General features: G+C 50.2%; 4 protein-coding genes across 4 annotated transcripts; 2 read left to right on the top strand and 2 right to left on the bottom strand.

The window, feature by feature from the left end:
• Window positions 1–595: 595 nt before the first annotated feature.
• Window positions 596–3,254, bottom strand: TGAM01_v200417 (hypothetical protein; the record flags this gene model as incomplete). Its single annotated transcript, XM_018803107.1, has 4 exons — window positions 596–909; window positions 992–1,445; window positions 1,503–2,558; window positions 2,625–3,254. The coding sequence occupies 4 exons, from the start codon at window positions 3,252–3,254 to the stop codon at window positions 596–598; spliced, it is 2,454 nt and encodes an 817-aa protein (XP_018663513.1).
• A 624-nt stretch (window positions 3,255–3,878) lies between these two features.
• Window positions 3,879–5,398, bottom strand: TGAM01_v200418 (hypothetical protein; the record flags this gene model as incomplete). Its single annotated transcript, XM_018803106.1, has 2 exons — window positions 3,879–4,576; window positions 4,648–5,398. The coding sequence occupies 2 exons, from the start codon at window positions 5,396–5,398 to the stop codon at window positions 3,879–3,881; spliced, it is 1,449 nt and encodes a 482-aa protein (XP_018663512.1).
• A 3,293-nt stretch (window positions 5,399–8,691) lies between these two features.
• On the top strand, window positions 8,692–10,306 carry TGAM01_v200419 (hypothetical protein; the record flags this gene model as incomplete). Its single annotated transcript, XM_018803104.1, has 3 exons — window positions 8,692–9,714; window positions 9,776–9,925; window positions 9,995–10,306. 3 exons carry the CDS (start codon window positions 8,692–8,694, stop codon window positions 10,304–10,306), a joined length of 1,485 nt encoding a protein of 494 aa, XP_018663510.1.
• Window positions 10,307–11,806: 1,500 nt separating this feature from the next.
• Window positions 11,807–12,440, top strand: TGAM01_v200420 (protein transporter SEC61 subunit beta; the record flags this gene model as incomplete). The annotated part of the gene is made up of 4 exons (XM_018803103.1): window positions 11,807–11,809; window positions 11,982–12,186; window positions 12,246–12,341; window positions 12,406–12,440. 4 exons carry the CDS (start codon window positions 11,807–11,809, stop codon window positions 12,438–12,440), a joined length of 339 nt encoding a protein of 112 aa, XP_018663509.1.
• Window positions 12,441–13,185: the final 745 nt, after the last annotated feature.

The following is a 13,185-nucleotide window of genomic DNA, read 5'->3' on the forward strand; positions in this document are numbered from 1 at the left end:
GGAACCTGCTGTAGTCTGTTGTTTAATGAATCATTCGTAGCTGTTTACAGTTATCATACACAATAATAGGTAGTTATACAAGTGGTGAGACTCACTATACAGAATAAATGATTGTTTAATTGTGTAAACATGAATACATTTAGACCAATAAAGTCAAGCAAGGAAATGCATACACATCAGATCGCAAAATCCAACATGGCGTATCACCTTTTCGCTCGCACCAAATGTCTCAAACAGGCAGTACTCCATGTCTCAGGCCCCGTTGATGCTACTGCTAGTCATTACGTGTAGAGAGCTGCATAACAAAACTGATGGGCTGAATAACTTCTCCGAACATATATTTAGCTGGTACCATACTACTATATCGCAGTAAACTTGCATGCTTTGTCTTTCGGTTCAAGATAGCCAAGATAAAATAGTACATAAACACGCAGCGCCAGGTATAACTCAAACAAAAAAGGGCCCAAAGATCAACCCCCCCGTCCGCCTCCACCAATGCAAATTAACACTTCTAGATCATCAATGCATATCTCTCATATAGTAAACATCATCCTTCCTCCCTTACAGAAGAAAGAAGCGCATCAATATGATTATCTTAGGCCTCAACAGACTCCTCGCTTGTAACTGGAGCCTCGTCGATGTCAATATACGATGGCGCGTCGAGCAAATCGCCCTTTTCCGTCCACACAGCATTGAGTTCCTTCTCAATCTCTTCTCGCCTCTTCTTCAGCTCGTCTACTTGCGCGAGGCGGTCACGCAGATCCTGCACCTCCTTCTCGACCTGCATCTTCTCGCGCTCGGTTCCGATGCGTTCAAACTCCCAGGAGTCACCATCGTCGCCGGCGCCGAGCTGCAGGTTGTAAGTGTGGTACTTTTTGAGGGAAGCTCGCGTTGAGATGGTGATCAGGGCTACAGATATCATTAGCATTCGTTTCTTGTAGAGCATTACTCCAGGATATTAGAGGAACCAAAGGTACAGGGAGTAACTTACTAATGCCCCTCTCCTTGCACGTTTCGTACAGCAGACCCTCAACGTCACTTGAGACAGCACTTGTTCCCTCGTCGATGATTGCGTACTGTGGCTCGTGGTACAACAGACGAGCAAACTGCATCCTCTGCTTCTCGCCACCACTGAGCACATCCTTCCACTCCTTACGAGTATCCCAGCCTCCCTCACGATCGGGAAGATAGCCGAGGCGAGCCGCTTCCAGGATCTTCTGGAGATCATTCTCAGACTTGCGCTTTTCACGCATATCTACATGGCCATCGGGGTAAATGACTTGATCGCGAAGAGTTCCGGGGCTGAGATATGGTCGCTGGGGCAGGAACATGATGCCGTCTTCGCCTATGCTCTTCGGTCGACTGACCAGGCCGCGGTAAACGGGCCAGAGGCCAGCCAGTACCCTGGATATGGCAGTTTTTCCAACACCATTAGGGCCAGAGATCTAGATACAAAACTCATTAGCCAAGATTCGAGAGGAAAGAAATTCAGTTGTACATACCAAGAGATGTTCTCCCCTCCGAACAATCATAGACAGAGAATCCAGCAACTCTTCTCCGCCCTGAGGCCAGAGTCCAGGAGCAACGACCGGCACTTGCTCGAAGCGAACACCATCAAAGCCCTTCTGGATTGTTCCCTGGACGTCAGACGAAGAGTACAGCTCGCTCTGCCCACTTCGAAGGTAGTAAGCATTGGCATGCACCCGGTGGAGCGTGGAGATGAGTGTATAGACTCGGCTGGTATATCCAGCCAATTCGGCAAGATCCTTGATGGAGTACATCATTCGACCACCCGCATCAGCGAGTGAAAGCATCAGTCGCTTATTGGTAATGAAGCTCTTCATGCGATTTCGCTCTCTGCCGCCCTTCTCTCCGCCCTCGGTCATCTCAGCCGCGCCACCAACTCCTCCCCAGGCTGGCAGGAAGACCGGCAAAGAGGCAAGAAGATAGCCGTAAGCGCTCCAGCTGTACTTGAGAATAAAGTCTTCCAAGATGTTGTAACGAATCTTGAGCATGTAGATGCCTTCCATCCAGCTTTTTAGTGATTTGTACTCCTTGTTGAGGAACGTCTTCTCCATGTCTGCACCGCCATAGAAGGCTACTTCTTCCGCATTGGCAATCAGGCGAGCGTGCAGGCTGCGGAAGTCTCCTTCTTTGCGGCCCTCGACTGCTTTCAGCTTGCCAAATGGCGGGGACAGCTTCCGGAGAATACTTGCGGTTAAAAAGTAGTTGCTCATCAGGCCTATCCAGGCCAAAGGTCCCAAGGACCGGTAGAGCTGGAAGCTAAAGACGCAAATGTCGACAAAGGGCTTGCCCAGAGATGAGTAGAGATTGGCCGCTGAGGCGCAAAACAGAGTCAAATCTTGTGTGATGAACTGATCAGCTCCTTGCCCAACGCCTCCGTCTAAGTTGGATAATTTATAGTAATTGAGGTTTTCGTTCAGGTATATGTCGTGGATATAGCGAGTAAGTCGAGTTCGGAACGCAATAGATACTTTAGATTCGAGGAATTTGATCATAGCATTGGTATAAGAGGCAAATGTGCCCAGTCCACACCACTAGGAGAGGAAATAGGAGTTAGAATTGCTGCATGCCACACGAAGACGGAATTTCGGCAAACATACCTTTACGATGCCCCAGAGAAACGCTTTACCGTGGCCAGCAACGAGATCTCGGACAAGCTCTCCATCTAAGCGAGCCACCACCAGTGACAGGTACGTTCTCAACATCAAGAAGACGCCGTGGCTAAGCAGGAGACCGGCTTCCTTGCTTGACCACCGGGGAATCATGATACTCATAAGACTAAGGAATTGATGCAGGAACGCTAGATTCAAGCCCGGTTTTGTCTGAGCAGAAGGAACCGTCCCATCGCCAAGGCCCGATACTCTTGGAGGATTGAGAAACAGCCGTCTATGCGCCTCGAACGTCAAAGGCTTCGTGGTATTGATGACGACTTTGGACGTGCCATCTTTGTAGGGGACGTATATCGTTCGAGAGCCGTCCTTGTTGTGCAGCCATGAATTGGTGCGGACCAGCTTCCGGCCTTGTTCGTGTTCGTGTCGTCGCTTCTTCCACCACCGCCTGCTGCCCTCAGCGCCGAGGATAATGGACAAGGCGAGCGAGAGCGTGGCGAGAGTGCGAGTGGTGCGCGACGTAGACCGCAGCCTCTTGCCCAGGATGCCGGTCCATTTCTCCATAAACTCGGCCAGCGCATCCTCCGCCGCCGTCCTGCGCAGATTCGACTGTGCCGCCATGATTTATTCCCAGTCGATATCGGTATCAGTATTCGGTGCGGCTGCCGGACGAGCTCCTCGAACGCTTACAGCGTCGCAGATCCGGGTCTAAACAATGTCGGGGCAGGTCATCAAGCCCAGCGTCTGCGCGCGTGGGCGTTTGTGTCGCTTGGCAGAAGAAAATCAGAAAAGTCAGCGCATCAATCGTGGTTGCAACCAAAGCAGCTGCTGGGAAACACCACCCGCAGTCTGCTTCGCTCTAATGGTGGATGTTTTGTTGGAGAGCGATCGAAGCCGGGATTGGGGACATGTGAACCGCGCCATCCAGATTTCCCGAGGCCCAGCCAAATGGCCCCAAAACAGAGCAATGACGGAACCGCCCCAGAAGTAGCTACACGTGACCCCACACTGGCATGGGGGCGATTTTCCGGGGAAGCTCCTTTCACATGATTTCAGATTGTTGTTGATGCCGCTACTTGTATTTGGCATGTGTGGTAAGGAAGGCAGATGCGATCGCAGAGAAGATTCATAGAGGCTATATCGAACAATTATCGAGTAGTCGATAGAATGACTGGAATGTACCTAACTATTGAATACTAATCTAGTTGTCAGTTGCATCTCCTTCCACATACGATCCCCAATTATCTAGGGAAAGCATATACAGTTATTCTCCATTTCGTATCGTAGCTCGTCCAATGACTGCCGGTTGATGACGTGTTTCTTCGTCCTGAGCAGTTCAATAACGTCTACATATCCCCGTACTTCTTCGATATTCTCGATGAGACGGTGCTCTACATCCAATTTCTCGCTGCGATGATTTTTATATCCCACCTTTCGCCAGATGTCAAGGACATATGGGCCAAAGACCAGCTCCCAGGTGCCAGTCCACGAGACGACGGCTTCACCGCGTTCAGCATAGTAGGCGAAAATAGCCGCATATCCTAAGCCGCCATTCCATATTTCCAGGGTTTGGAGCATGGGCATCGCAAGTGCGGCCACGCCAGCCGCTAGGAGCATCCCGTTAATCTCGTCAACATCTCGGTTAGAATCCAGGAGATACGATGTCAATGTCAGAGATCGCAAGTTTCGCCAGACCCACTCTGGTTTATACGCCTGGAAGAAGTCTCTTGCCTCGATGAAAAAGGTTGCCGCGATGTTCTCAAATCCGAGGGACTTATTCGCCAGCGCCACGCCATTGTTGTAGTTTGGTTTTCGAACGTGTTTCTCGTTCGCCGCGCTCGATGGCGTGAGAGCAGTTGTCACCATAATTTCATTTCGATCTTCCAAGAAGACAAGCTGTTTCAATGTCGCAGGTAACGAACCTTTTATGAGATTCACATATCCTAGTAAGTTTTTTAATGAAAGTTGTTAGTCAATAATGTCGCTCAAGCATAGATGTGAAACGTCGGCATACCTGCGTCGACCATGTCCTGGATTGTTTCCAAGGGCTGTTTCCATGGCTCATAGGCCAAGTATTCCAGGTTTGGCAGTCTGCTGATAATTTGATGTAGCGTAAATGAAGTAAAACGTCGACGAGTATGTCTAGGTATGAGAAGTGTTTTTACCAGCTTCAGCCGAGGAAGCTGATTGTCGAATCTGATGTGCACATATCCACCAAGTGCTCTGGACGCAGCGAGTTCAATATTATTGGTAGTTCGATATTGATTCTCCGTAAACGGCACGCGCATATCAAGACCTTTTGCATGCACTCCTCTGGGGATGTAGGTAGAGTTGCTCGGCGAATGGACGCTCAACTCCAGAGTTATGCCACGAGCATCTGGCTTAACCACCTTTTCCCAGGAGCTGAGTATGGAAAAGAGCCTCACTATGGTGCCTTCGATCCGGTCATTGTATGCCGCTGTATCTTCCAGCAGTTCCGGCCTTACTGATCCTGTCCTTTGCAAGGGGGAGTAATTCTCAAGCAAAATGCGAAGCCAGATGTGTTTAACGTATGGCCAACAACGTTTTGGGATCTTGGCGAGACGGAGAAAGTCATCATCATCTATGGTCAGGCTGCGAAAATTTGCCTTTTCGAATATTTTCTGCCACGACTTGCAGACGAGAGCGTAATTGGTCAACCCATGCTTCTCGAAGCTGCTCTGCGCCAGGGTCTCCAGCACTTGAAGCCTCAGCTCCTCCGGGAGCATGCTCCACCTAGACCTCATGGTTGTAGATTGAGGAGATGTGTGGATCTAACGGTATTCAACGGTGATGAAATAGCCTTGAGCTTTAGTGATAGAAATTGGAGTGTTGCATTCGACAGTTGCATGATAGCCAGAGAGGTGAAACTTGTCACCCCATGATACGACCCTTTTTTTTTTTTCAACAATTATCACATTGAGATGATGAGTAATATGAACAGAGGTGTTGAACGTTTGAGTTTTTGGGGCAGATCTTTTGGCGGGTTCTGTGACGCCTCCAGATGGAAACTGGGCCGGCTGCCTGGAGAAAAACCTGAGATTTGAAAAGCCCCGAAAACGATTGCGCCAGCCGCAGACGGCCCCACATTTACAGCTTGAATCGCCAACCAGATCTGGCCGACAAGATGCAATACTGTAGGTAGTATCAGCACAGCAATTTGACGTGTGCAATGAAACAGCCTCTGTGCTAGTAAGGCTTTGGTATCTCATCTTTACGTAGGGCCAAAGTTGCCTGTGTTGTGCAGCATATTTCCTTTTGACGTTCTGGCAGAAGGATTTGCCCATAACATGGAGCAGCGGAGCCTCTATTCCCCTGTTGAAACTCTTGATTGATATTATTTTCTAGTATGCGCCACCCAGATTAGCGAGATTCACAAAAGAACAAAGAAATATGTTTAAAAAAAGCAAAACAAATACCGCTAGAACTCTATTACTATCATGACTCCCTCCTGTAAGTATTCAACGGAACATTATAAGTGAATGAAGCTGCTTTTCTCGAGCTGATACCGCCCTACCCTGCAACACCGCGCATTTTCGGACTGGTAAGGCGCCTAGCCTATAATTAGCTTGCAGCTTGCCCAGAAGCTCAGGCACCTAATCTGCGAGAGCCATCGATAGCCAAATTTGCTATGGAGCGCTCCATCATGCTACTGGGCGCTACTGGGCTAGCAGATGTGACGGAGGGACCCATAGGGCCCTAGTTAGGTACCAAGTAGATGAGGGCACCAGCCACACGCCTCTGTGCAACCACACGCAAACAGGGTCGGAACAATGCGCCCGGGAAGCCAGTACAGACAGCTCGGTGCGCGAACAGCTGGCCATCTGCACGGCCGCAGCACGCACAGCAGCTGCGTGCCCGCCATGTGCCAGCGCTGCCGCATGCCAATCAGCGATGCCGTACATATCCCCAGCAGCTACAATTACATACAGGCCCCGTTCTCCGTATTGCGACGGAGCCCAGAGCTCCAGCTGCGCCAAATCACAAGGCATTGCCGGGATGCGTTGCTGGGAGCCTGCAAGACGCCCCATGCGCCAATATACGAAGCGAAGCCAGCACCTCTTCACCGAGGCCATTTTTCTCCAGCGGCAGCTCGCTCAGCGGGTATGCTAGTGCTGCGACTGGCTCGCCGGGGCAAGATGTGAACGATCCAGAGGCTGGGCGCCAACACAGCCAATCAAAAGGCCCGGATCAGGGCTCTTCACCCGGCACGCACAAGGAGAGGGGATTGGCGGCGCCCGACTTTCTGGGGGAGGTCTTTTTTCTTCTTGTTCCTGCTGCCCGCCTCCCTTTGTCTGCTCTGATTTGTTTGTCGGCAGTGGCCAGTAGGAGCTCGGGAGCCCAGGAGCAGCCAGATCTCGACCCACCGTCCATCCACGCCATGGGGGGCAGCCTAGAGAGAATGGAAGCCATCGACAGGCTTGGCGCAACTGCAGCGCAGCGATGCGAACATGCACGCCGGCTGCGGTGCACAGGTGCGAGTTGAGGACGAATGTGCTCGCGGCCTAGGCAGGTTTTCGGCATCGGTGCTGTAGGTGGCATCTGGCAGCCCGTGCTTTGTAGGCCCAAGCAAACTACAGGTACCTATCTAGTACCTAGGTGATAGCACCGTAGGGAGAAGTTGCATGCTTCGTATCCTCTGGCACGGCGTCGAGAAGCTGCCCAGCACCAAAAATTGCCTTCCATGTGTCGCAGCGTGTGAGCGGGCCGCCGTGCAGAGCGCCGGCCGTGGCCACGCCTCTCCTAAAGAGGAACAGAATGAAGCCCACAATTTGGACGTTGGACAGTAAGATGAGAACTTGGCGGCCGCCATTATTAGCGGAGATTTGGGACAGGGCGCCACTGTGCGGTCGCGATTTTACTGCGCTAACTATGGAACAGTGCGGATACCGAATATGTAACTGGTGTATATGGCGCAAAATAGCTGCTGGGATACAGTGCCCCAGCGTCACGAGCCGAGCTGTACACACTGTCTGCTGTTTCCGCTCTATCGCCCGGAGCCAGCTACGTATCCAAAGGCAGAGACGCCAGAGCTGTTGGCTAATCTCGACAAGGCCCACCCACACCTTGAGCACCCCCCAAAATCTCCCCCAGCCGCCGTCCCTGCACGCCGGACCATCCCCGACATGGCCCAGCCAAACCATCACGTTTAAAGGCAATCATCTCGCTTGTGCCCTCAGTTTCTTCGGCCTCCGGTACGTCGTTGCCGCTGCCGTCGCCTCGACTCTTCCCCCAACCATCCTCCCTCCTGATCGCGAGCAAAAACCTGCCATCACGAACCGTCTCCGCGCTGACACCGGTTGTTTGCGGCGACTCACGCTCGTACTGGCAGCGCTCTGCCGTTCAGTCTCTGCCCGACTCTTGACTCTTGCGTCGTCTTATTTCCTTTTTTTCCTGCGTCGACTCCCTAAATCTTGCGTACCCGTCGGGCGCGTCTCAGCTCCTCGCCAACCCCCGGTAACTTTCGTTGGAAAGGGCATTTCGGAGAAACGAACGGCACGCCGCTGCCAAACGCCCCTTGCGGGCTGACATTCTTTTTTATTTTATTTTCCATTTTCATTATCCTCTTGTTTTTAAACTGTCTTGCCTTCTGTTTCTTCCTTTCCTTCTTTTGACTGCGTTGAAAGCTTGGAATTGGGAGCTGGCTAGCTTGCCTTGAGTACTCTGAGGTAAGTGTACATGCATAAGCAGCTGCGCTAAAGCTGCGCAATTTTACATTGCCTTGTCCACAATTGTCTACGATGAGCTGTTCTACTATCAGGCTGGGGGAGATGTCTTTGGCAATGGAAAGCAAGTGCTGTGGCGATTTGATCCCCCATCTGTGATGGCGCCTCATTCCCTCGCCAACTACGCCCTCTAGCCCTGCATTGCGTTTTCCTCTTCTTCTTTCCTTCTTACTTTTTTGCGGCCCAATCGAGCCTCGAAGCTGGAAACGACGTTGCATCTTCAAAGCGCACGGCTAAAAGCGCATCGCCTCGCCCTATCGCGATTTGTGATTGATCAAGTAAGGCTGACAAACCCAATGCAGTAACGGTTCGCAATGTCCGAAACAGCCGTGGCGACGACCGCGATCGTCGACTTCAAACAAGATAAAGTCCCGCTTAGTTCCGGCTCGGGAAAAGAAAAAGATATGTTGTCGCCGGAGGATGGAGAGAGCTCCGACAAGAGCCGGGGACTCTTAAAGGTGCCGTCGCGAGCGTCATCGCAGCAGAGGAACCAATCTTCGACGACCACGACTGGGTTAAGCGGGGCCACGATCAACGATCCACGCAGCAGCATGGGCAACAGGTCATCAAAGGGCAGCTTTTTGGATAGACAGCGAAACGGAAGCTCCAGCGGCGATGCTGAGCCTGCTCGTACGACCGAGATTTCGCAGCCCAGCTCTCCTTCGGTCAACGAACAGAAACGAAAGAGGAAGAAGAGCAGTGGATTCTTGGCATTGTTGGGATGCTGTGGCGTACCCGATTCGGCCAATACCGTGGGCTCTACCCAGGAGATTCACAAGCTGGATAGAATACCCCAAAGACCATTGACGGCCAAGTCAAGAACGCAGACGCCCCACGATCAGACCCCGACCAAGCAAAGCAACGAAAAGCCACCCGTGCCCACAAGCGCCGCCCTGCAGGGCAAGGATGACGCCGTCTCGTCGAGCAGCACTCAGGAGCAGACCAAGTTGCAGGAGCCGGCAGACCAAGAGACAAAGCATCTTGGCCCAACCCTTACAGTCGATCCTCCGACCCCTCTTCCCGAGCCGAACGAAGAAGTTCGAGAGATAGAAGAGGTTGAGGAAGATGCGGAAATGCATGATGTGCCGGTAGCAGAGGAAACCCCAGAGGTGCAGCCAGAGGTGGCACAGCAGGAAGCTCATGATACCGCGATGCCCCCTCCCCCGCCTGGTCCTGGTCCGAGCCCTCTGCTGACATCGGCACTCGTTTTGACGCAAGAAGGGCCCTCAGCACCAGAACCTCAAAAGTGGCTTTTGCCCCCTATTGCCCCCGAGCACAAAGGAAGAAAATGCCTTGTTTTGGATCTAGATGAGACTTTGGTCCACAGTTCATTTAAGGTTTGTTCTCCCCCTTATTGATATGCAATATCATGCTTTTTGGCTAACCACAAGCCTCCAGATCCTTCATCAAGCCGACTTCACGATACCGGTTGAAATTGAAGGCAACTATCATAATGTGTATGTCATCAAGCGACCTGGTGTAGACGAGTTTATGAAGAGAGTTGGAGAACTTTACGAAGTAGTAGTCTTTACGGCATCAGTTTCTAAGGTGAGTGTAGCTTTTTCCTGAACCTTTGGCAGAAAGAAAATGGGCTGACCCGCGCGTGCGCAAAACTAGTATGGCGATCCTCTCCTAGATCAATTAGATATACACGGCGTTGTTCATCATCGTCTGTTCCGCGAAAGTTGTTACAACCACCAAGGAAATTACGTCAAAGATCTCTCACAAGTTGGTCGAGATTTGAAGGATACAATCATCATCGACAACTCACCTACCTCATACATTTTCCACCCCCAGCATGCCGTTCCCATCAGCAGCTGGTTTTCTGACGCGCATGACAACGAGCTGCTAGACCTTATACCCGTTCTTGAGGACCTCGCTGGCCCCGGTGTTTCTGATGTCAGCCTGGTTCTCGATGTCACTCTCTGAGATACCATACCCCCTCAAAAAATTTCCTTTGATTTCCTTTTTTCCTTTTTCATCTTCAGCAATAAAACAACAGCCCGATTCGCAGCATTGCCGTCATAGCGGGAGGCGTTTGGTTGGAAATCTCTTCGTTTCCGGGTGTAGATGTACCGTCTAATCTTACATAATCGGCCTCGATCTATGGAACGCAGCTCCTCAGCCTGCGGAAGTTCTTTTTTCTTATTTTGTTTTCCTTCTCCGTCATCAAGACCGAGAAATTAGCGAGGCCGGCTGGGAGTTTGAATTGACCAAGATCTCCAAACTCGAAAGAAAAGACAGAAACGTTTCTAAAAAAAAAAGGAGGAGGGTCAAATGAACGTCTTGGGACAAGAAAAGACCATTCTTTTCTATAGATTAAGGATTGTTTTCCAAATCCTCACTGCCCGGGCAACGGGCTCGCATATACGTCGGTCCCGTGCATTGGAGCTTTGGGGATACGTCTCACACCTCGAGCGTCTCAAAAGATTGTTGGCAATGTCTGGGCTGTTATGCTGTAATCGTTCTCTGGCAAGCTGGCATTTTTCTCACACCCTTTTTTATTTTTCTTTCTTCTTCTTCTTCAATCTTCTTCATCATACCTTCTTCATCTTTATCTCTCTCTCTCTCTCTCTCTCTCTCTTTCTGTGATTCCCTTTGTGTTTCTTTTCTCTTTTCTCTTCTTCTCACTTTTTATACACTTGTTTTTTTGCCTGTCTTGCATTGTTTTTGAACTATACACATACCACGCGGCGAGTCTGCGAAGCAGGTTTTGAAGGGAGGACAGCGACTGAAGCGGAGTAAAGCTGAGATGGCGGCGAACATGGCTAGCGAAGGTTTTTGGAGGTTGCTTGAGGGGCCTCCTTCATACATAGTCCCCCCCAAATTGTAAAAATACCCCGAGCCTCTATATGGCCTTTGTAATGAATCAATGTGAGATACTCAGAGTATATGTTGATAGGAAAGCGTTGCGGTTTATTGGTTGCAAGAACGATAAATTGTTTTAGCTTTTAAGCTTCTTTATAATTAGTTTCACTTTTTCATTATGAAAAGTCTCCAAAGTCGCTCTTCCTGAAGTAAACTATGTGCTAGTCCTATTCATTTATGCCGTTGATTGATTAACTAATGAAACCGTCCATATGGCGCTGCTTTCAAAAAGCCTCCATCACGAGTATACTGATTGGAACTCAATAGATAGACCTCTACAGTGCAATGCAATGCGTGCGCTAAAAGTGTGGGTGCGCGTCCGCTTCTCTGGGGTAGCGGAGAAATGTTCGGCCGCCAGTACTGGATTTCTGTGAATGTGGCCTTAACTCGTTGGTTTCCTTGGGGCCACAATTCCAGCCCGTGCTGCGCCAACTCCAACCACTTCTACTCAAGTACATCCCTCCTACTTCGCACTCTTGTCAATTCGATTCAAGAATCCTGCAGCGATTCGTGGTCGATTCTTTCCTTTTCTTCTAATACCCAACAGCACACTCCTTCATTATGGTATGTGCGCGCTTCTCGTTCTGTTGAAATTGAGAATCCATTGGGGAAAGACGGCTTTGCGGCGCTCGTGGTGTATCGCGTCACAAGACCGAATTGCTTGATGCGCTTTGCAACCTGCGCGCTTTGCAATGGATACTATTTTGAGGTTTACTTGGTTGCTAATGCCTTGCAGTCTTCTCGTCCCTCTTCACCCGCCAATGGCCCCGCCGCGGCCAGCGGTTCCAGCATCAGCCGACCTTCCTCTCCCACTCCTCCCGGCGGACCCCGAACTGCCATTCGTCGACGTGCTGCTGCCGATCAGAAGGAGAAGCTTGCCAATGCTAGGCCAAGCAGCACACGGGCCGCTGGCGCTGGCGGCTCCAGCAGCACCATGCTGAGTACGTGCTATAAAGCTTTGTCGCATGGGAGATTTATGTGCTAACGTGGATAACTGCAGGACTCTACACTGACGAGTCACCCGGACTGAAGGTTGATCCCGTCGTTGTTCTGGTTCTGTCTCTGGTTTTCATCTTCAGCGTTGTTGCTCTGCACAGTGAGTTGTTGCTCGTAATGATTTGATATCATGGAGTTTATGTGTTTGCTAACTTGTCATATAGTCATTGCCAAGATCAGCCGCAAGTTCTCGAGCTAAACGACCTTCTTCAATGAGAAATCTGGAATGATGTGGAAAGAAGAGGGAGAGACAAAGGATGGTATACTATTTGGAGTGAAAACGGTTCCAAGAACGGCGCAGGTTTCTTTGAAATACCATATCTAGCTGCCACGAGGCTGATTGCGGAGGAAAAAGGCTTTCACATGTGGATGTATGGATTCGGTAGATCCATTCTGCCCACCCTAATCACCATGGAGTCTGAGCGACCATGACATTTTTTTGTATTATATGAGCAACAAAGTTATTTCAATTCTCGTATGCGTTTTTTACTACCAAAGTCTGCGTTGTTCTATGTTTTCGTAATCACGAGAGAGCTCGCCTTGGGTGATAGGAGCTTGGGAAGGGAATCGGCCTAGCAGCAATATCCTTCTTGGGCGATAGAAGATTGTTCCCAAATAGGAATTCGTAAAGCGCAGCTATCTATCTCACTGCTTATTCAACACAATCTCTACTTCTATACCCCCTTTCTGGTCTTGCTGGTGGATATCACACCCGGAACTTATTCCGTTGTGTGGCTGCATGTAGCTCAAATATATCCATAATGGTAACTGGCTGGAGGACAGCCGCATGAAACAAAGTATCCAGTGGGCTGTGTACCATGAAGAGGATCTGCGCCTACTTGCATGTACCTACATAGAGTGACTGCCTTGTTTATAATTAGCAAAGCTACTAAGAAAGCTAAAAATCAAGCAAACAATTTGAAAAGCATAAGAAATTGCATCTG

The sequence above is a fragment of the Trichoderma gamsii genome, assembly GCF_001481775.2.
Source record: "Trichoderma gamsii strain T6085 chromosome Unknown Scaffold_1.2, whole genome shotgun sequence".
NCBI lineage: Eukaryota > Fungi > Ascomycota > Sordariomycetes > Hypocreales > Hypocreaceae > Trichoderma > Trichoderma gamsii.